This window comes from Ischnura elegans, chromosome 3 (genome assembly GCF_921293095.1).
Source record: "Ischnura elegans chromosome 3, ioIscEleg1.1, whole genome shotgun sequence".
Taxonomy (NCBI): Eukaryota; Metazoa; Arthropoda; class Insecta; order Odonata; family Coenagrionidae; genus Ischnura; species Ischnura elegans.
In genome coordinates this window covers 66,259,379-66,283,209 of record NC_060248.1, presented here as the reverse complement: position 1 = coordinate 66,283,209, position 23,831 = coordinate 66,259,379, and the positions used below count along the sequence as shown (strand labels likewise).

The window sequence follows — 23,831 nt, the reverse complement described above, 5'->3', positions numbered from 1 at the left end:
CGAATGTTAGTGGCTAATTTTAACCTCATTTGAAAAAGGCCAGATTGGCTCCCATGCGATGCCACTCCACGTGACGTCACAGCGACCTAGTTTCTATACAAGTAGATAGGAGTTATACATCATCTGAGATTACCAATGCATGCATGAGGCGCAGAGCTGAGGGAAACATGTTTTAATAATCGCTTATAAAAACTAGCTAAGGTCAGAAAGTTTTCTTCCTTTGATAAGGTATTAATAATAATTATTTAAGCCAAGCGCTACCAGCTAGCAGTGTACTCTGCTACCTGCTAGCATCCTGCGTCATATCAATGCTCAAAGCCTCGCCCCAAGGTCACCTCACTTGCGGCAGTGGGAACCAGAATGCTGTCACAGGGAGTTTTCCCATCATTCATACTTAGCCGTTGCATTTTCGCGCACTTGAAAATTTTCACTCTTTGGCTAATCATGAAAAATAGATATCGTCATTTAAAAATCTGAAAGCGTGAAATGCGTAATCCAGGAATAATAATCTTTCGATTTAGGCAATAAAAAATAATAGGAAACCACCCTATTGACAAATTACCAATTTCACTTTATTGAAGAATGAGGACATAGATGGGATCCTCAAATTCTTCAAACAAAATCTTTGACTCCTTCAATACTTTTTTCACAAATATATTGTCATCATAGTGCTTAATATAAGAAAGAAGCAGAATTTTGTTAGATTTCTTGAAAGATTATACACGAGAAATCTCAGGACATAAACAGAATTTAAGGCTCAAAATTTAAGTGCCTAAGTCACTTAAAATTCATTAATGATTCCACTTTGGCTAAATTCATTTCAGCACATTCAATGAAAAAGTATCAACATTTGCTAAAATTAAACACAGTAAAGATCATTAACAACAATGCGTGAGGGATGACTGTTTATTGCCTTAAAATTGATAATGATGGACCTGTTTTTCTGAGCCCCATTCAACTCCTAGAGAAATTTTGCCATCTACATACATATTTTACTCTCTCGCCAGAAAGGAAGAGGGACATGTAAAAACATTAATGGAATAGCCTACAATCTAAATTGACCATTACAAAGAACTTAGCTAAATGTGGGTTCAATATTGGAGGACCCCTTTATTCTACTATCTGAAAAAATAAAAGCATGTTTCCATTTTTATCAATTTATACTACAGGAACTCAACTATGCTAAGACTAAAGAAAATTTTATAAAATGCATTTTTATGGGAGTTTAGAGCTATATTTTTAATAATTGAAAAACCAGATGATGATTTTCAGCACAGCAAGCATAAGGGAAAACATTCCCATGCCAAGATAATATGTACTCACTGAATATTAGTACTAGATAAATGCTTTCGTATAAGGATAGTGATATCAGTACGGAGTCCAGATCTATGATCATCCTTTGAGAAAGCAAGGAAGCATAGGACATCCATCAAGTCTCGCACTTGCTCAATATCCATGTCCTCTACTTTATCCAGCAATCCCTAAAATGATAAAAAAATTATCATGAGAAATTTTTTTTAAATAAAATACAATTCAAATAAAAACATTCAGCACCTATGTACTCTTATAAATTTGGTCAGGTACCATCTTAATTCATAATAGTTGCATTACCTTACTCACCATAGTTATAGTACTGTTCTCTCATTAGCTTATCTAAATCAGTTTAATTTCAAACAAAGGGGTACAAATGGAATTCTTACCAAGAGGAGTATTGAATGAGGAGCAATCTTTTCATAGTGCTCGTGGGCAAGACTGTGAAGGGTCTTCAGAACCACATTCGCTGTGTCGGGTCTTCCAATTGCTGTGTGCATAATCAACTCTCCAAGGGCAGTGGGTCTTAAGTGCTCAGCCAGATGAATAATTGATAACCTTTGAGACAGATTAAAACAAACAAATGCCAACAAAATTTGAATTCATTTCATCATTACAGGATCAGGCAAAATAAAATAATTTACAATTAACATTTTGGTCCAACTAATTTCAATATTATGTTACATGCAAAATGGGCTGTATATTTTGAAATAAATTGAGGATACAAAATATAGATGGACAGATCCAGGATTTTTTTCGAATCCAGATCTGGATCAGATACTTGATTTCAGGTGTCGGATCTTCCTATATGTTCGGATCTAAATGCATTTTTAATTGCCTGCTATAAAACGAAGTAATTATGCAAGTTTCTTCCGGGTACATACAATCAAAGGAATGCTACCTATTTAGATTTTCATACACATTTTAATATTTTTCTGATTAAAAATAATTTTTATAATCTTTCAAGTTATTTTTTTTCATAACACTAGTATCTTTACACGCTCAGTATCTAATTTGTTACGCTTGCATTTGGAAATGAAAATAGGTTTCAATCTTTGGATGAACCATCAACTGAATTCAAAATTTCCTCATATACGTTTCACCCCAATTTTGTCAAAGTTTTCATTGCATACTGATTTGTTTCACCAGCAAATGCTTCAGTTGTGGTGAGGTGGATTTTGCACTTCTTCACGATAGTTTCATGATGTAACATTTCAGTTTACTCCTTATTACACAAATATAGTAAAAACACCTTTTATCAGTTGAATGTAACATACCTCCTTAATCCTAACTTCACAAATGTGTTTTAAACACTTGACCAACACTTAATCAGTTCTCGTAGCAAAACCCTCACGTAAAGACACGTACACCCGCACACATCCACTTTTACAACCATACTCTCCTTCTCTGTCCCATGCTGTCAACAAAAATTGATCCATTATAGTTTTGCTGTACATTATCACCTGCTTCAGTTTCTTCCTTCCATTAATTGTCACATTAACATTCAACTCAAAATTAATTGTTACAACGAGAAACTATCGCGTATATCACAGTCCACGCATATAGTAAGCAATGAGTTTTCCTTACCTCAATAAAAATGTTTCTTCAAAGTGACCTAGACATTTCTATCAGTACATCATTAAATTAAATTGCAACTGCGCAATCTGCAATACAATAAACAATGTTTAGAACAACATTAACATCATGTGTGGCGAGGAGTGGGAACAGAACGAGATGAACACTCAACAAGAGGAAAGGGTGGGCAGCACAAGTGCGCAAAGGAGAGGAGGGGAAGGAGCACACTCCCTCCGTCTTTTTGGCAATGAGGAATATGCAAAATATTTAGCACATATTCACAGGTAATTTGAAGTTATACCCAAAAACATAATTTTTGAACCATACAAAATATGTCCTTGGTGAAAAAATAAGAAAATTGAAAATATGTAACTGCAGTACATAACCTTCATGGTTAATCAAAGTTCCATTCATAGCATTAAAAAGCTTACAAAATCCCAAACATCTTTTAATTTTTCAATTTTATACACTTTTCAATTCTTGAGTGATAAAAACATTAAAACTTAAGAAATAAAACCTAAGCATCTACCTCAGCCAAGCAGCTCCAAAAAGCAACAAAGCTGTCTCACGGGATGACAGAAGTATTGATGATATCAGTGTCACAGTCCGAAAATACTCTCTTAGGACCTGAAACATAAAACCAAACTTATAAAATAAGAAGCCATATGTAGAATATTGATACATATTTTTTTTTTAATTTGTTATACCAAAAATCTAATTGTCTAACTCAAATTATAAAAAACCATTACCGGGTGGGGGGGGAGGGGAGAAAACCAAAAACAACCATGGTAATGGACCCCAGTAGCAATATTTTGGTTATAATTGACCAACTATACTTGGGGATAATAAGGGAGCATAAGAATGGGGACTATTCAAAGGACAGAATCTAGCGGCAAGGAGGAATAATTAGAAGGGATTCAAAATGCCATTATATGCTTGAAAGATACAGCCTTCAGTGTATCCCCACTCCAAATTGACCCTAAATTTTTTTTCCTGCCACAGCCTTTCAGGAAAGGGAGACAGGAACAAATGATGAAGAACAAAGCCCTTGCACCAGAATCCCTGGATGATTCAATGCATGTGCATAGTTTCAATCTATTGGAACCAAGGTTAGGGAAACCTTAATATGTATAAGCCAATTAATATTTTAAACTAATGGGTTGACAGAAAAGGGGAGGAGCTAATAAGGCCAATCTTCACAGCATGATATCATGAGTGAAAACATGAAGATAAATAAAAGAAGAAAGAAGGATTGGTGCTACGCAAGAAGTGGCCAATGATGTGTATGTTGAGATGGGCAGCTGAGAGTCCAATTAAGTCAGTCAAGTTATTTGAAACAAGTTTGTGTGAGTGCTGCACATGTGGCTTTGCCTGTGAGAAAATGTTCTTTGCAAAAAATATAAATTACCCTCATCCTGAAATAGCTCAATTTTGGGGGAGAAATATTATTGAGTAAGTAATATAGATGGAAAAATAAATTTTAGAAAATCAAAAGGATTATGACATATCATTGAAACATTTCACAAAATACTATTTTTAAGCGACCACAACTTCATTATTCTTACTATGCATTCTGAACTATGACTGTAAAAAAGTGATCTCTTTGCGGAGAGATTGGAAGTAAGTAAAGAGGAGGCAATGACATTTAGAGAGAATGGAAAGCTTCATAATTAGATGGCCAGCTTCATAAATCTGACCTTGTATGAATATCAATCAATAATGAGTACGAAGTCTTCTCAGGAAATCAGCCAGGTCAGGATGGACATTGCTGCCAACATTTCAATGGCCTTCTCTGAAGACGATGGCAGAGAAGGCCCGGCTGATTTCCCAAGAAGATTTCATCCACAAGATTCGCCAGGAAAGCACCAAATCCTTCATCAATACATACATATAATGAATACTTACAGCAGATTGAGACATGAATGTTTTCTCCAGGAGTTCTTCAGTGAAAAGCCCCTTCCTCACTTTGGCTTTCAGAAGAGTTTCAGTTTTTCGGTGACGAGCTTTATCCTTAGGTCTGTCATGAGCTCCATTTCCCAAATCTAATAAAACAATTATGATGAGAAGATCCAATGTTTTGTGGGCATTGGCAGAATCAACAGCATCCAACTTCATAGAGGAGCAGAAAAGAAATTATTTTTAAACAGACTTATCGCAAAGACTGAAGAAAAAAGCCCACGTCCTTCTCACTATTGACAACTAGGATACATGCTAAATGATTAAATTAAATTTAGAGTAAAGAAAGGACAACAAAAAAGAATATTCAAAGCATTCAAAATATTTCATGGCTATCCCACTGACCGATACAATGAAGTACAAGTACTTACAGCTGTAACCCATGCATCAACCAGTCGCTGACCACGCTGTCCCACTTTCAACCTTGTGCCAATGGCTTCCAGCGTGAGAATAACATAGCTACTTTGAGTAGACTTTGCACCTGAAACACCTTTGCTGGTACTAGCACTTTGGCTGAATTTCTGAGAAAGTGCAACACTTCGAGATGGTGGAGGTGGCATTGGAGTGAGGTCCAAAACTGTTCTAAGACGAGCAGTAACCTGGTAAAATAATGCATGATTGATTTCGTCGAAGGTCTAACAAACCCATGTACTTAAACTACGTTAAAAAAAGAAAATTTGTAGCAAAAGCAGGGATTAACCGTTTCACTGCTACAGTCAACAAAAGTTGATCTAAAAATTTTAATACTTCACTATAAGCTGTAATAATTGAGTGAGGAGAGTAAGTTTCATAATAGTAATGCATGTTTTTTGACAATATGTATATTCCATATCTAAGATTACAAGGATTATAATCATTACACTGGAAAGGGTTACTAAGGGAATTTTATTAGTACATATATTGCGCAGCAGACAATATTTAACTTTTAAATTTAATGATCCATTATGGGCATTCTTATATAATGCTAATAAATTTGATGATTTTCATTTCTTTAAGAAATAATCTGTCCGCCAAATGCCCAATATGCACATCATCACAAATACAATACTATACAATATTACACATTCAAAATAAATGAATTTGGATTCATAAGTACCCAAAACCTCAACAAATACAACCAAAGTACAATAGTGTCCAAAAGTTAAGCATAAGTTACAAATTAGCAGGGAAACAGGAAATAGACCACAAATCGTACAACGTGTGCATCTATCAACCTTTACGTGTTCGCTCTATATAGGAAAGGAGCATTCCCTGCTTTTGCTAGGAGTGAAACTGCAAGGTAACCACAGGCAGTGCCAGCCCTCATATTCCATCAGTATTGTTTACCCTGTTTTAGTGTGCAGAGTGTATCCTCGTGAAAGTAACAACATAATGCCACAATGACACCATTTGGACCTTGTTTTGCTGGGTAGAACACATTGTCATTTCCAGGATTTGGAGACAATTTTGAGACACAAGAGATGTTAGTCATAGGCCAGTATCAGGTCAACCAAGAGAAAACACCCCGCACCAGAAATGATACCCGGCCTTAACCGCCCGACGAAATCGGAGCGCACCCGCAAGACAATTGTCGGTGAAGCTTGCAGCTGCCATATGGGTCGCCGTTTCTTGGCAAACTGTATACCAGATGCTCAGGACAGCAGGTCTGTTTGCTAGACTTCCAGTGAAGTGCATCCTGATCCCTCCAGCACAGAGACAGGCCCGTTTACTGTGGAGCCGTCAACGTCGAAATTGGACCATGAATGAATGGAGGCATGTGCTTCTCACAGCTTAATCCCGCTTCAGTTTGCAGGGTGATTGTAGTTGCAAATTAATCTGGAGAGAACCAGGTAGCCAATACAATCACAGGAACATCGTGGAACGCGACCAATATGGTGGTATCATGTTGAACGGCCTATGGACCTCCACAACTTCATGGGTGATTCGAGGAACACTGTTAATGTATTGTAACGGCAGCGCTAATTGTTATTTATGAGTAGCACTTGTCCCGATCTCTACCCTCCCCTTTTTTTTGGCTATTAAGTATATTTGGTATAAATTTAGTTTACTTAGTGTATGAGTGTGAACAGCATTTTTTTTAATACCGCGCCAATGTAAGTGAATCACGACCCGACAGGGCGCGCGAGTGAAACCACTGCCCTCCCCTCCCTTCCCCTCTCACGAGGCGCTTGGAGATTGAGCCACCAGCATCGGAGGGAGACGGTTGAGAGAGACGGTCATTGATTGAGCCACCATCATCAGAGAGAGTCGGTCGAGCATTGAGCAACCAGGCATGCAGAGAGAAAGCACCGGCAGAATCCCGAGATGACTACGACTCGCCTTGACTCGAGTGGGTCAAGCATTTGAGCCACTAGACATCGGAGAGAGAGAAAGCACCTTGGCAAATCTCCAGTCAACGGCTTGGAAAATGCAACGAGGAACCATCACGAGCTCATGAGAAGTCCGCTTGGCCTCGCCATCACCTCGTGTGACTTCGTGTTCCCGAATAAGGTGCAGTAATAAACCGTGCCCTCACCACTTTCCCCGGTTGAAGCAGCGTCGAGAACGTTTCTCTCTCCTACCCCCCCCTTTTTTCCCCATTTCAAGAAAGCGCTGGAACAATTAGTGAATCTTGAATTTCAAGTGTGCAGCAGTGGACTTTTGAACCCTGCGAAAATATTTAAATGCAGTTCATTTCAAGTTTACTTTTATGTTATCAAGTTGATTTTTGGTTTCTTTGTATTTTGTACTTGATCCTTGACAATCCGGCCCTACTAACATTATTTCAAGTGCTACTCCCCATATTTTTGTATGTTAAATTTAATTATTACGTTCTTTGTGAATAAATGCATTTCTTGTGTTCGCAACCCAGGAATACGAGTGGGGTCTTACCCTCAACCTCCCCTTCCAATTATCCAGTACGTTTCGCATTCCCAAAATTACTCGTTTTTTCACTTTGCCCCCGCTCTGAGGTGTTTCCTGCTCTATTTTATAACGGACGCAAAACCCGTTCGTCACAGTATGGATATACAGGAATGAGGTACTGAGACCACATGTTCGACTCCTCAGAGGTGCGGTTGGTCCAGACTTCCTTTCATGGACAATAATGCCTGACCACACCACACTGCTCTATTATGCCACGCACTAAATAAATTATAAAATTCACGGTTTAAATTTCGTCAAATTCACGGTCTGTTGAAAAGCCATCTTTGATATAAATATTGACCGAGTAACAATCACAAGCCACACGTTAACAAAAGGTTTATAAAAAAAAATAAAAAATAAAAATGCGATTGACGCTCTGAATGCAAACACAGCACTGAATGTGTTATCTTTCCTGACGTCCTGTCGCTAGCAAAATTCAGGGCCAGCTAAAGGTTGTGAGTGGGAAAATGGAGGGTGGCAGGGAAGTGAAGAGGTGACTGATTTTTCGACAGGGTTAATGAACACTTTGGCTACCCGTCTTCCAATCACAGGCTAAAGGCTATGTGTCGTCATGGCACACGGACCAATAATTGGCTTCGAATCCACATGTCCAGATAAATGCATGAACAGTGTCTGCACATGACTTGGCCTTGAAACATGATCGAAATATCTTTTTCTTATGATCTGTCAATTGTAGTTCTACAATCAAATTTGAGGGATTTTTAAGGTTCATTCACGAAATTCACGGCTTTTCCCAGGTTTTTTCACTCTAGACGAAATTCACGGCTTATTCATGGTTTTAAGGTTTTCACGGTTGAGTGGGAACCCTGTGCAAAGCATGTGTGGTCATTAGAAGTAACTATGCACTTTATTAACAGCAAAATTTGAAGTGGAAGTCATGCCCAAATTTTGTTAGCTGTTGTCAAAGGTGTACCTTAGCTATCCAAACCTTTCTGACACTGTTTTTTTTGGACAAATTATGTGACATATGGTGTATGATTCAGCTTCCGTTTGTTCAGCAATCAGTATGGCATTCCCATTAGGTAGTATTGTCTTGTTTAGAGATTATACTTCACTTTTACACTAGTGTACTTTAGGTCAGACTTACACAAAAAAGCTGAAAAAATCTTACCAGCTCAAGGTCAGCCAACTCAGATTCTGACAAAACAAAAGCCACAATAGATGGAAGAAACTCAACAGGAGCCTTCCGTAAAACATCAAGCATTTCTTCACAGACTTTAGCTCTTAGAATGCTTCCAATATTCAACTGTGATAAAACTTCCAGAATTGCTGGTGTAAGGGATAAATGCTCATGGAGTAATTTGCTGAAAAATACAAAATCTGAAATAATGGCATGGAATTCAACAAAATATTAAAGTAAATTAGATAACACTGCAGAGAAAAATTGGAAGGTATAAGAACAATTAAATTATAACATCATACTTCATTGATTCAGGTTTTCATGAATAAATTTCATTACATACACTTGTGATGCAAAGGCTAATTATCTACTTCAAGTTTTTACGTTGAAGAAATCTATACATTACTACGTCGTTACATTACTAGATTTTAAGAGACAATGGTAAAAATATAATCAAAACATATGCAGGCATGTAGCACACATTTTAACAACACTGGCAACAAGTGCTGTAAAGCCCAAGCTAAGACAGAATTAATGAGAAAAGACTGCTACTCTGCTTTATGAGCAGAAAACAGAAGACTGTCTACCTGTCTTCTGTTTTGTACCTGTAAAAATTATGGGGGCAGTGGCACTCTACATGAAAGATACATATGTATCTGGAACAATTGAAAGACCAATCAGAGAAAATAAAAGCCTTCAGGACTGGAGGTGGGTGCTGAGAATGAAAAGGATGGATGCAGAGAAAAAAAGGAGGTTTCCCAAAAATAGATAAAGGAAGGAAACTGTGGGGCACCATACTCCATAAAAGAACTCAGTTGATAGGCCATGCTATAAGACAGTGATTATATATGTGAGAAATATTTATTTATTATTAATTAAAGTATTCTACCAGTCAAGGTAGGTTTACATGTAGCATTTTGCTGATCACCCTGGCCTCTCACCCCTCCCAATCCATTCACAAAAAGCCCACTCCTTTCCATCCTACCCAAAAAAACCTATTATCTCCCTTTTTAACCCAACCTTCTTCCCTCTATAACAGTTGCCAACATACCCTCCCAGCTCAGTTCTCGCCACATCCAAATCTTGTTTCCTTTGCATCTAAAAGCTGCCTCTCCTCATCCAACTTGTCCAGCTAATACAATTTAAGGAAAAATTGTAGGCAAAATCTACTGAGGAAGGGTAAGACATAAATACAGCCTATAAAAATATCCCTCGCTTTACAACATAAATTTGTTCTGGTGGACTGATAGAAGCTAATTCCATTGTAAATTGAATAAGCATTATTTTTTAATGTGGCCTTAGTTTAAAGAGTATCTGCATATGAATATTGCTATCTTAAAAATGTGTTTCGATTTCAAATAAGGTGAAGAAATACTTATTATGTAAATGACATTTGGTGTGAGCATAAACAAAATCTGCAAAATTTTCAATTCCAAAAAGTGTCTGTGTAATCAGCTCAGATTATTTACCGAATCCTTCGTGAGGGGAACCAATCTTACAGTGGTGGGCTAGTGTACTCAAGGAAAATGAAGAAGGATATGAAGAAGAACATTAGTGAACAGTAGAAACTGGCTTGTGAAAGGTAGAGATGAATGGCTTCAGTATTACACCAATTAGATTAGGATTGTAATACCAGGAATGAATACATTTTACCAAATATTTACTCAGTTTCCATTGTTTTCTTACAAACTTAACAGCTTTACCTTACTCATTGAAACTAAATTGCCGTTTTCTCATATGAATTTTATTCATGTACCATTGAAATGAGTATGAACCACCAAAGCTGATCACATAAGTTCAAAAATAAAGTTGTAAATACCTGAGACTCTCTGCAACATCTTGATGCTGGTCATCAGATACAATGTGTGGCATGAAAAATATCACTTCCTGTTGAACCTGGAAATGCAATAAAAGCTAATTGATAATAAATAATAATAATTCTTTATTAATTCCAGCACATGTGGTCAACATGTACAGAACAAGTCAAGTAGGTACACAAAACAAACATAGACAATAAAAGTAAAAATTAGATATTCAGATGCAATGACATGAATTCATCAATAGAATAGTAAGAACTGCTCACCAGATACCAGTAAAGTTGTTTCTTAAAGTTACATATAGAACATATTTGCCTTAATTCTTTAGGTAATGCATTGAAAAATCTCACACCAGTATAAACAGGGTTTTTACTATACATGGTGAGATTATGGGAGACAATCCTGAAGTCTTCAGAAGCTCTAGAATTGTAATCATGTACATCACCATTTATTCCGATATCAAACATGCTTCTGTATTGAAGGATAAAAACAATAGATGAAAATATATATAGACAAGGTAATGTTAGAATACCCAGAGATTTAAAATGCTCCCGGCAGCTACTTCTGCCAGAAATACCTTGAATAATCCTAATGGCCCATTTCTGGATTCTAAAAAGCCTAATACTGTATCGAGAGTGGCCCCAGACAATCCCATACTTCAGCCTACTATGAATATAAGCACGGTAGACAGAAATGGCCATGTTGGTGTCCGTGAGCACTTTGATGCTTCTTAGGAGATAACATCCAGATGCCACTTTGGTAAAAAGAATATCAATATGCATTTCCCAGGATAATGATTCATGCACATATAGTCCCAGGAATTTGTTTCAGGGGAAGAACTTAAAATTTTAGCATTTACTCTCAGAAGTGAGTAGAAGTTATTCTCCTATGACGGGTATGAAACTGTATAAACGTAGATTTTTTATCATTGATGACTACATTGTTATCATCACACCATTTACTCATTGCATTAATATTTCCTTGTATTTCATCATACTTAAAGTACTTTGAGGGAAATACATAGGATGTGTCATCAGCATACATGTAAACAGGACCACCATTAAAATGGGAGGGAAGATTGTTAATATAGTTAAGGAAAAGAAGAGGACCCAAAATAAACCCATGGGGAACACGCCATAGTTTTCAAGTTTAGAAAGTAAGATCTCATGATCCACAGAATCAAATGCTTTTTTACGGTCATAAAAGGTTCCTTTAACAGAATTCTGTTTTTCAAGTTCTCAAATAACATTATGAATGAACTTAGCCATGGCAATTTTAGTTGACCCATTTTTCATGAAACCAAATTGCTTACTATAGAGAATATCAAATTTAGTTTAAAAAGATAAGATTCTGTTAAAGATGACTTGTTCAAAAACCTTTGAAAATACAGATAGAACAGAGATTGGTCTGTAATTATTCATGTCATGCGGGTCACCATTCTTGAAAATCCAGACAACCCTGGCTACCTTTAACTTCTCTGGAAAAATACCAAGTGACAGTGACTCATTCACTAAATACATATATAAGTGGAGTCATAATAGCCATACATATTTACATTTCCTTTCAATATGGTGCCAGGAATATTATCTTAGCCAGGAAAGTGTTTCCTACTAATTTTAGTCAGTATGCTATTAATTTCTTTCTCATCTGCGGGGTAAAGGAATATAGACTGAGAATAATGAATTCTGAAGTTAGGAGTGTTAACAGGATTCTTTGGTGGGTTTGAGAAAGTTTGCTGATCATTGATGGTACTGAGGAAGTTATTATTGAGCAAGTTGGCTAAGACAGTTTTGTCTGATATTAAGGAGCTGTCATGAAGAACCATGTCAATGGAGGATTTAGAAGCTTTTGAAGAAGTGGAATTTTTAATTAAATTCCAGGCAGCATTGCTTCGGTTATCTGAGGAATTAATTGTATGCATATTGAACTTTCTTTTTGTCTCATCAACTAAGACATGGTGTTCATGTTTAAAAGTTTTATAATACTATTTGAGGGACTGGGAGTCACTAGATTTTAATTCATGGAAGACCTGTTTTAACTTAGAAGATGAGGCCCTAATTTAATTGGTATCCCACTTTTTCTTAGAGGTGACTAAGATTTAATTGCTTTTGAAGGAAATGCTACATCAAAACAACACAAAAAATGTCTAAGACATTGTCAAATTTAATATCAAGTGCATCCTTTGTGTACACAGAATCCCAGGATTGCTGATCCCGGAAGTGCACCTATATAAATTTTGGTAAATGGGAGCAGAAATAAACATACTTCTCCTCATAATAGATTTACATTTTTATGAAAAAATAACCTGACAGTATGAACAGAAAAGCATGTCAACCAATCCACTACCTTGACACGTGATGTGAAAATATAGCTGTCAATCATTAAATGTACATAGATTAATAATTCAGGCAACACCCAATAATTGCACAAAAACGATGCAAATATTTTAATTTCTTCATTTTTTTCCCTACTTCTTCCTGTTTTTCTTTCATAGCTTGATTCTCCACTTTTACAAATCTAACACATTTCCTTCCATGTCTCGTCTTCTTTCTGTAATCTTCTCGTTTGCCATTTCCATTTCAGTTTCTCTCCCTATATGAACCACATCTCTTTACATGGTACTTGCTGCACATGCATACCTGAACAATGTCCACAGACATCTCAACTCTTCTATGAAAAAAACCTATCCCAAACTTTTCTCAGTGCAATGAAAGTCTTCATGTAGGTTCTCAAGTAACATGTCTTTGTTCACAGAGAACCCAATCAAAACTAAGGTGTGTCAGGATAATTTAACAGCTACCAGCCAGTTCCCAGTTTCTCCAGCAGTAGTTCCTCAGCACAATTCCGAACATTTGACCAGCTCAGCAATGGAAATGTTTCGTTTGGAACAAAATGGGCATTACATCGTAAACTTGTAAATAAGGAGTCTGTCAGGTTGAAGATAAAATTCAAGACCTCAGAAAAGAAAATGGTGAAATAGAAAAAGCTATTGTCGGCAGAGTGACCAGAGTTAATGGGAATGATACTCAGGCTGAATATTCTTTGACATGCTTTTGTATTGTGAGCAGAGGCACAGAGTAAGGTAAACTTTGTTTCGCACTTCATGGCCTCCTGCCTCACACCCGCGATGGCTAGTGTTGAGAGCGGCAGGAAGTGAATTCATGGATTGCAGACAAAGCGGACCACTCGCAGTGAATACGAAAATAAAATGCAGTTCACAAACGGAGGATAGAGCGACGCTTGGGCAATGGACATTCACCACAACACAGCAGCAGGAGGGTAACTTGGGGCTGGAGTTGAAGTGGTCCTGTGGCATTGAATGCAAACGAAAAATTCTCGCCCATGTCTGCATGTAGTGAGACAAGTAGGTTTTTTACCACTCATTGTCTTCTACAATACTAGAGCAGACATCCAAGTGAACTTGAAAATTTTCTTGTCAACAAGCAAAGAAAATAATTCCGTTTTACGAAGGGAATTCTGATGAAAATCATAAGTCTTGTTTACCCTTGCATTAAAATGCAATAATCCTGGTGATTATGAATCTGATTTTATTGTTTGCAAAGATCATGGTAAACATCGAAGGAGAGTGACACTCATGCACAGATAAATCACAACACGGATAATCCATGCACAGATAATCAGGAGTTTACTGCATAAACATGTGATTTATTATAGAGACATACTGTTGGAGATATAGTAACAGCTGATGTTTGTAAACAGTTTGTTATCACCATTGTTGTTCTAGTTTACGTGCCTTTCTAAAGTAAAGAAAAATAAAAGGCTGAGCTACCGAAAAGAATAAGCTACATTCTTTCTGCGCAAAATCCAACTGGTTATGGACCCAGAGGTTACGTAAGGATAAGAAGAATGCAGTAATAGAAAGTAAAATCGTGAAAGAAGAAAAAGAAACAGAATCCGGACAATTTAATTTTTCACGATGTCATCGGATGCTCATAGCGAAAGAATAACCGTCCAGAAGCTAAATGATAATAATTACCAAGCATGGAAATTCAAGATGAGAATGGTGCTAATAAGAGAAGGTACGTGGAAAGTAGTTGATAAAGATAAACCAGAAAAATCCGAGGCGGGATGGAAAGGAAAGGACGAGAAAGCACAAAGTACCATATCCCTTAGTGCCAAGGATGGTCAGATAATACACATTTGCAAGTGTAAAAGTGCCAGAGAAATGTGGTTAGAATTGCAAAAAGTGCATGAAAGGGCCAATTTAAGCAATAAGTTGTATCTACTTCGAAAACTTTATCAATCAAAACTTAAAAAGGGTCAATCAATGCAAGAATATATAAAGTCAACATTAGAACTAATCGAATGTTTGCGGAGCATCGGAGAAGAAATTAAAGATTTTAATATAGCTGCTCTCTTGCTTAGTGGTTTGACAGATGAATATAGCACCCTTGTAACAGCCCTTGATACGCGTCCAGATGACGAACTCACATTAGAATACGTAAAAGGAAAACTGATTGATGAATTCACACGGAAGAATGAGTCCATAATATGCGATGAATCACGCAACCTGAAATCGGAGTCAGCTTTGAAAACACGAAAACCACATGAAACCAGATCGGAAAGAAGTAATTATACAGAGACTCGCGAGTGTTTCGTTTGCAAGAAACGGGGACATTTAAAGAAGGATTGCAGAATATGGAAAGCAAAAATGAAAGAGTTCAAAAAGGAAAAAGACAGTCACGAGGTGCGAGGTGCTATAGATGCCAGCCTGAACGCATCGTTTGCTACTGCGTTTTGTTCATGGTACGTAGATTCGGGCGCTATGAGCCACATGACAAATGATATTGACTTCTTTACAAGAATTCGTCGAAATAAAGAAGGAAAGGTAATCATTGCCTATGGGGAATTCATTGCTATTGAAGGGACAGGTGGAGGATACCTCAATTGCAAGATATCTCCGACAGAAATAAACAGGATACTATTGAAGGATGTTCTGTATGTACCTGATTTGCGAGGCAGCCTACTCTCGGTAAAGAAATTAGCTAAAGAAGGTAATGTGGTGACTTTCAAGGAGAATGACTGCATATTTGATAAGAAAAGCACAATGCAAGATGTGGGAAAGATTGATGGTGATCTTTATAAATTATCATGTCAAGAAATGGCTAATTCTGCGAAGTTTGGGAATCACCGGAATTGTATTCATCTATGGCATAGACATCATGGCTTGGACATTGAGACCCAGTTGCAGTGAAAAGATTAATTGATGATAAACTTGCTATGGGAATAGAAATTGATAACTGCAATAAATTCTTGAGGTGTTGGGACTGTGTAAAAGGAAAATTATCGAAGAAATCATTTACCAAAACAAGCAGTTATAAAGCTCAAAGACCCCTAGAACTCATTCACTCAGATATTTGTGGTCCAATGAGTACAGAAACTCCAGGGAAGAAACGTTATTTTCTCACATTTATTGATGATTACTCTCATTACACAACTGTATATCTGCTACGCTTAAAGGAAGAAGTGTCAATCAAAGTGGAAGAATATGTTGCAGCAGTTTCTACTAAATTCGGAAGAAAACCGAAAATTCTGCGAACGGACAATGGCGGTGAATATATAGGAAAGAAAACTCAGGATATTTTGAAGAAAGAAGGAATTGAGTTTCAGACCACAGTGCCATACAGCCCTGAGCAGAATGGAATAGCAGAAAGAAAGAATCGTTCTCTAGTTGAATCAGCTCGATGCATGCTGCTAGATGCGAATTTGCCAAAACAGTATTGGGGAGAAGCTATCATGACTGCATGCTATTTGCAAAATCGCTTGCCCAGTAAAGCCATTGATAAAACCCCATATGAGCTGTGGACTGCTGAAAAACCTGATCTTCAGCATATACGAGTATTTGGAAGCAAAGCTTATGCTTATCTTCCCAAAGAAAAACGGAGCAAGTGGGATTCACGTGCTCAAAAAGGAATTATGGTAGGATATAATGAAACGTCCAAAGGTTACAGGATCCTACAATCCAGTGCGAATAGAATTATCATCAGCAGAACTGTAGTATTTGATGAAAATGTTACAGATAAGGAGGAATTAATCAAGGATATCGACCTAAAATCATCTGAGCGTTATACATACCAGGATGATAGGTTGATGAGAGAAAGAGAACCAATCACCAAGATAGATGATAACACCAAACTGGAAATGGACAGAACAGATCAGCCAGTTCGAAAATCATCTAGAGAATGCAAGGGGGTGCCACCAAAATGGTTATCATACACTGTTAAAATTAACCCAAAGCCTGATCCAGAGTCCTTAGAAGAAGTGATGGAATTGCCTGCAAATGAAAGAGGGGAGTGGATGAAAGCCGCTGATGAAGAAATAAAATCTCTCGAAGAAAATAAAACATGGATTTTAACTAAATTGCCTGAAGGAAAACATGCCATTGGATGCAAATGGGTGTTCAAAACAAAATATGATTCAAATGGAGATATTTGTCGACGAAAAGGAAGACTTGTCGCAAAAGGTTACTCTCAAAAATATGGAGAAGACTACGATTCAACCTTTGCACCAGTTGTAAGACAAAGCACCTTTAGAGTCCTTATGAGCATAGCAGCAGTACGAAGGCTGTTTGTCCGACATTTTGATGTGAAAACAGCATTTCTTAATGGCGACATCGAAGAAGAATTATACATGAAACAACCACCGGGCTACACAAAAACCACTGAAGATAAGCTAGTTTGCAAGCTTCAAAAATCAATATATGGACTGAAGCCGTCAGCAAGAGCTTGGAATGTCAAAATAAATGATGTTTTGCTTGAAAAAGGATTTCAGCGCAGCCTAGCAGATCCTTGTATTTATACGAAGAATGAAAATGAGAAAAGGATGTATATTCTGATTTATGTAGATGACCTGATAATAATTCATGATAATGAAGATAAAATTAAGGAACTTAGACAAATGTTGAATCATCACTTTGAAGTAAAAGATTTGGGAGATGCAACTAACTATTTAGGAATACAAATCCAGAGAAAAGAGGATGGAAGTTTTCAGTTAAATCAGAAATCCAAAATAGATGGAATATTGAAAAAGTTCGGGATGGAAGATGCAAAAGGTGTATCTATACCGATGGATCCTGAATACCCCAAATTGAAAGGAGAGAATGATGCCTTGCCAAATAATGGCAAATATAGGGAAGTAGTGGGGGCACTTCTGTATATTTCAACAACTACTAGACCAGATATTTCTGGAGCAATGAGTATTCTCTGCAGACGGGTTAGTAATCCCAGACAGCTGTTGTATCCATGGTGGTAGCCCTGTCCCAAGGATAAGACATGTGAGGACGGGGCACGCCCGGCAGTTGTTGGCGGGACTACGCCATGCGTTGTATCGTGCATAGCCCAGAATTAAAAGTTTATTTCCTAATGGACTCTTGTGTTTTCCTGCAATAGAACAATTTGGCGACGAGGATGGGATATTTGGAGTCCGATACTGTCGTGGGTTATGTGTCGTGTGGTTGAGGCTTTACGTGAGTTTCGGGAAAAAAAAACTGATCGGTCGACCGCGCCTGTGGTACGTGCCATTCTGTATCTTCACGGACCTATTGCCTAAATATGAGTATAGGAGTTTTTGATCAAAGTGTCGAGAGCATCTCGACCTATCTTCTGCGCCTAAACAGCTATATGAGGACAATACGTCCTCCTGTTGAGGATCTCGGCAAGAAGGATTTCTTAATTGGTCACATAGGAGGGGCAGCATTGGAGAAGCTAGCTGTGAATCTTCACCCTCTCACACCGGACCAGCTGACTTACGAACAATTAGTGGAGGAGCTTAAGACCATATTTACACCGGTGCGCTTCTTTCGTGCTGAGAGGCTGATCTTTCAACGTCGTGTGCGTGAACCCAATGAAAGTTTTTCGGAGTATGCCCTGGCGTTAAAGAAGTTGGCTGCCACCTGTGATTTTGGGAACAGTATGGAAGATAGATTAATTGACCAATTTCTGTATGGTCTTAATAGTGAAGAAATAACCACTAAATTGGCTGGCGAAAATGTTCCTTTTAAGAGATTCGTGGCCAAAGCGTGCTATATGGAAGGATCTGCGGAATACGCCAAAAGCACTGGGGATAGTCCTGCCTCAGTCTCGGTAATTAATAAGAGATCTCAACCTCACTGTAAGCCGTCATCACCAAAGAACATGGTGAAATGTTTTAATTGTGGAGGGCCTCACTATGCTAACTCAGGTGACAAGCCTTTGAAGTGTACCCATTGTGGCAAGGACGGGCATTCAGTGAAATTCTGCCGTCAAAAGAGTAAAGATAAGTTCAAAAAGAAAAAGATGGTAAAATCCGTGCTAGAACAAACACCAGAGGAATCTAGTGACGAAGACTGCCACAGCTATGTGGGGTTGTTGCAGTTGCATCAAGTGCAGGGAACCCAATGAAATCGGCGCACGTTGACTGTTCAGATTAATGGTGCACCTGTAACTATGCAAATAGATTCGGCCGCAGATGCATCCTGTGTAGGAGAAGATATTTATAAGAAACATTTAAGCCACTTGAAGTTGACGCCCACCTCTATGTTATACAATTGTTCCAGTGCCCCCTTATCATTACTCGGCGAATGTCAGGTTAATGTTATGTTTGAAGGAATTGAATATGTGTTACCTCTGGTTGTGCACAAAGGGAAGTTTCATTGCTTGATGGGTCTTCCGTGGCTAGAAGTGCTTCCTATAAATTGGTACAGTCTTTTCCCAAAGAAAGCTGTAAATGTGGTTGCCAATGGTAAAACTGTGTTAGAGGATCTTAAGAAATAGTTCCCTTCTGTATTCTCTGGAAAGCCTGGGCTAATCAAGGGTTATGTCGCCCAGATTGTATTGAAACCAAATTCTGTACCAGTTTTTGTATCTCATAGACAAGTGCCTATTCCATTGCGAGACAAGGTAAGAAAAGAGTTGGAAAAAATGGTTGAACAAGGGATTTTGGAGCCCACGACCAACACACAGTGGGGTACTCCAATTGTAGTGGTCCCGAAATCCAATGGCGAGGTGAGAATCTGTGGGGATTACAGTTGTTCAGTAAACCGTTGTCTGAGTATGGATCATTACCCACTACCACTGATAGACGATTTGTCTTAACTAAAAGGTGAGTGTTTCTGTAAAATTGATCTTTCTCAGGCATATCTACAGTTAGCCGTTGGTAAAGAATCACAATCTATATTAACTTTGAGCACCCATGTAGGTTGTTTTAAAGTAAAGAGAATGCTGTATGGGATAGCTTCTGCGCCCGCTATTTTCCAGCAAACCGTTGAAAAAATCTTACAGGGTATTCCTAACTTATTTGTGTATCTTGATGATATTCTTATTTATGCTGAAAATTGGTGTGACTGTTCCTCTGTTTTAAAACAGGTATTAGGGCGATTGGCCCAACATAACATTGTCATTAACGTACCTAAGTGTGAATTTTTTGTTAACAGAGCCATATTTTTAGGTCATGTGCTAGATTCTCATGGGTTACATGTTGAAGAATCTAAGGTTAAGGCTATTGTGAATATGGGTGCGCCTTCAAATGTGTCTGAGTTGAGTAGTTTCCTAGGAGCTGTCAAATTCTATTATAAATTCCTCCCAGATGCATCTACTTTTATGGAACCCTTAAATAAACTATTGAAGAAAGATTTCCCTTGGTCTTGGGGTAAAGAACAAAAGGAAGCCTTTGTAAAATGTAAGACAGCCCTTAGTAGTAGCCAGGTACTTATTCCTTATTCCCTTAAGTTACCTATTAGACTAACTTGTGATGCCTCTCAAGTTGGGGCTGGGGCAGTTCTATCTCACATTCTCCCTTCAGGGGAAGAGCGCCCAGTGGGCTTTGCCTCAAAAACTTTTACCTCCACCGAACGCAATTATGCTCAAGTGGAGAGAGAGGCTGCAGCAGTAATTTTTGGTGTCACCCATTTTAACAAATTTCTTTGGGGGAGAGAATTTGAACTGGTTACTGACCACAGTTCTCTCACAATAATTTTTGGGTCAAAGACTGGTGTCAAGCCCCTCGCTGCTGCACGTCTTCAGCGTTGGGCAGTATTACTGCATGGCTACAGATTTAAGATTGTGTATAAAAAAGGGATAAATATCCCTCATGCTGATGTTTTAAGCAGACTTCCATTGGCAGATGATACACCAGTGGAGTCTCCTGAAAATGTAATATGTTTAGTTAAGACATTAGGTGTACCTTTGAATGCCCAGTCGATTGTGCTAGCCACAGAAAAAGATCCTGATTTATTAAAAGTACGGATGTACATCCAGCATGGCTGGCCCTCTAAATGTGATGATCTGCGGTTACAACCTTACTTTAAGAGACAGTTAAAACTCTCTATTAATAACCAGTGTGTCACCTATGGTTCGAAAGTTTGTATCCCAAAAGCTCTACAACGTGATGTCTTAAATTTGTTGCATGATCAACACCCAGGAATGAGTAAAATGAAAGCACTTGCTCGTGGTTATGTCTATTGGCCCACTCTTGACCAGGACATTGAAATTATGGTAGCTTCTTGTGAGCCATGTCAACAGGTCCAAAACTCACTTCCTCAAATACCATTTTCTCCTTGGACATGGCCAAAATCTAAGTGGGAGAGAGTTCATGCCGACTTTTGTTATGTAGAAAATAAGACATTGCTTATTGTGGTAGATGCTTATTCTAAGTGGCCGATTGTTGCAATTATGAAGGAAACAAGTGCTTCTGCAGTAATTGAAAAACTTGAGTCTATGACAGCTGCATATGGGTTGTTTAAAGTGTTTGTCTCCGATAATGGCCCACCTTTTCAGTCCCAAGAAATTAGTGAGTTTCTTACTAGTATGGGTGCCAAACATCTGTTTTCTCCCCCATACTTACCAAGGGCAAATGGTCAGGCAGAGAAAACTGTGCAGCATGTAAAACAGGCTCTAAAGAAATCGGTGCTTGATAAATCATGTGAAGTACCGTATAAGCTTGTGTAAGAGGCGCACCCCTATTTTGAGGATCGAAGCTATAAAAAAAAATTTTGCGACATTTTTTTATCCTATCATGCGGTGTTGCAGACGTATGCCTGGAATTTCGACAGTTATCGAAATGTCCTCTTTCAGTACTATTTGAAAGAGGAAATTTTGATGACTGCGGCGGCATAAGAGGGAGTAGAAAGAGTTCCGATCCTCTCTTTGCATATGCCATCGCTCTACGTTGCTTGTCCTACTCACGAACGATTTTGTTTAAAAGCTCTCGCAGGAGTATTGCAATAGAAATGCAGCCGTGGAAAATTTTAAGGCAAAACACGACAGGCAAATGGCATGAGCTTTCCCAAGAGATTGAAGAACAATCGGGGCAATCTCAGCGCCGTAGGATAATAACCACGTCGTAGATTTAAGGCCCCTTGCACACGCACCGATTTTGGACGGCCAGTAAAATATCGGCTGTCCACATTCCAATAGTGAACAATGGGAGAGCATTGGAGCTTGCACACGTACCGACCACACGCCGGCACCGGCAAAATGCCGGTTAGCTGCCGGCTATTGTCACTGTGGATCGCCGACGCCGGCTCAAAAACTTAGCAACGTATCGTTTGACCGGTAAAAATCCGGCGTGTGTGCAAGCATCGCTTCGCCGGTAAAATATCGGCCAATATTTTACCGGCCGTCCAAAATCGATGTGTGTGCAAGGGGCCTAACGGAACTACACTCGGCTCCCCATCAGCTAATGGCTCTGCTGTTTTTTTCCTTTCCGAGACTCCACAGGAAAATATCAAGTCACAGGGGAACAATGGAAACGTGTTTCATCCCTACCCCATTCCACCAACTGACCTTTTTCGGTCTACCAGGTTCAATTCCCCGAGTTTCTGGAGGTCAAATGCTACTTGAGTCACCTTCTGAGCTCGAAGATATCTCGATATCTTTCAGAAATTGTATGACACGCACGAGGTTCTAAAAAGAATTAGACCTAACGCGACGTATATCTTACAGCATTTAAGTTTTTTGAGCTCTAATTGATTGACACAATTGTGTCAATCAATTAGAGCTCAAAAAACTAAAGTAGCCTTATGTTAGCTATAAATCTTTAAAGATTTATAGCTAAAATAAGGCTACTAATATTCAACATAGTCCAAACAGCACAATTTCAGAAGAAACAAGCGTAGCATAAGCGCATTCAAACAAGACGAGACGGACTGGAAACTCAGGCAACGCAAACTGCGTATCACATTGCTGCGCCTTCGCCCCTTCGCTTTAAAGGCAACGACGTCACATGCAAGATCGGACGTGTTCTTCCCTTGCTCCTTCGCTCGTAGCTTTAAATACGGAGGGGAAGGAGCCCTCTCCCCCTCGACCTCTCCTTCAGCGCTCTTCACTTATCAGCATTTCCGATTTCTTCTATCCATAATTAAGTCCAACAATGAGCACACTCGTTCGAATTTTTTCAACCGCAGGTTGTGACACCAATATTACTATATGCAGTATAAATGCCGCGGGATGCCCACTCGTGGCAATAAATTTAGCGCGCGCTCCGGAGCGAATCCCCCCGCGCGATCTTTTCAATGTTCACCTCTGGGTTACCGACGTGACGGCGCGATGCTTGCAAGAAATTCAAACAGGAGCATTTTAAAAATACGTCACTAAGGGAGAAACTCCCGTGCCTGCCGCTTGATTTTGACCTAGGGTTTCAGATGACTGACTCATGCTGAAAACCAAGGCCACTCAGTTCCCCTTGAACTTGCAATCGGTGAAGGGGAGGGGGGGAAGATAAGAAGTTTGTGTAAGAGGCGCACCCCCATTTTCGGCTGCAATATCTGGGAAAAAAGGTGCGCCTCTTACACGCGCTTCTACGGTATTGTCCTTGCAGCGTAGGATTAACAAATTCCTAATGGCTTATCGTACGACGCCACACACTGTAACTAAGATAGAACCTGCAGAGTTATTCCTGGGGAGGAAGCTTAGAACAAAGTTGTCCCTATTAAATCCAATGAGCATTGTGGAAGACCGGGTGACTTCCTGTAATGAGAAGGTGGCCTCCAAACATAACACTAAATTACCGGAATTGAAAGAGGGTGATACGGTGTGGACACAAGGTGTTAAACACAATGTAAAACAATGGAAACCTGCGACAATAGTAAAGCAAGTGAGTGCCAAGTCCTTTGATGTCTTGTGTGATGGGAA

General features: G+C 38.7%; 1 protein-coding gene across 1 annotated transcript in view; it reads right to left on the bottom strand.

The window, feature by feature from the left end:
• LOC124155968 (Fanconi anemia group D2 protein) overlaps window positions 1–23,831 on the bottom strand; it is a 54,686-nt gene that overhangs the window by 27,714 nt on the left and 3,141 nt on the right. The window contains exons 5-11 of the mRNA XM_046530210.1: window positions 10,707–10,783; window positions 8,879–9,071; window positions 5,214–5,441; window positions 4,792–4,995; window positions 3,416–3,513; window positions 1,701–1,869; window positions 1,324–1,481 (exon numbers count right to left, since the gene is read on the bottom strand). Coding sequence (XP_046386166.1) covers window positions 1,324–1,481; window positions 1,701–1,869; window positions 3,416–3,513; window positions 4,792–4,995; window positions 5,214–5,441; window positions 8,879–9,071; window positions 10,707–10,783 — 1,127 coding nt within the window. The remainder of the gene's footprint in view (window positions 1–1,323; window positions 1,482–1,700; window positions 1,870–3,415; window positions 3,514–4,791; window positions 4,996–5,213; window positions 5,442–8,878; window positions 9,072–10,706; window positions 10,784–23,831) is intronic.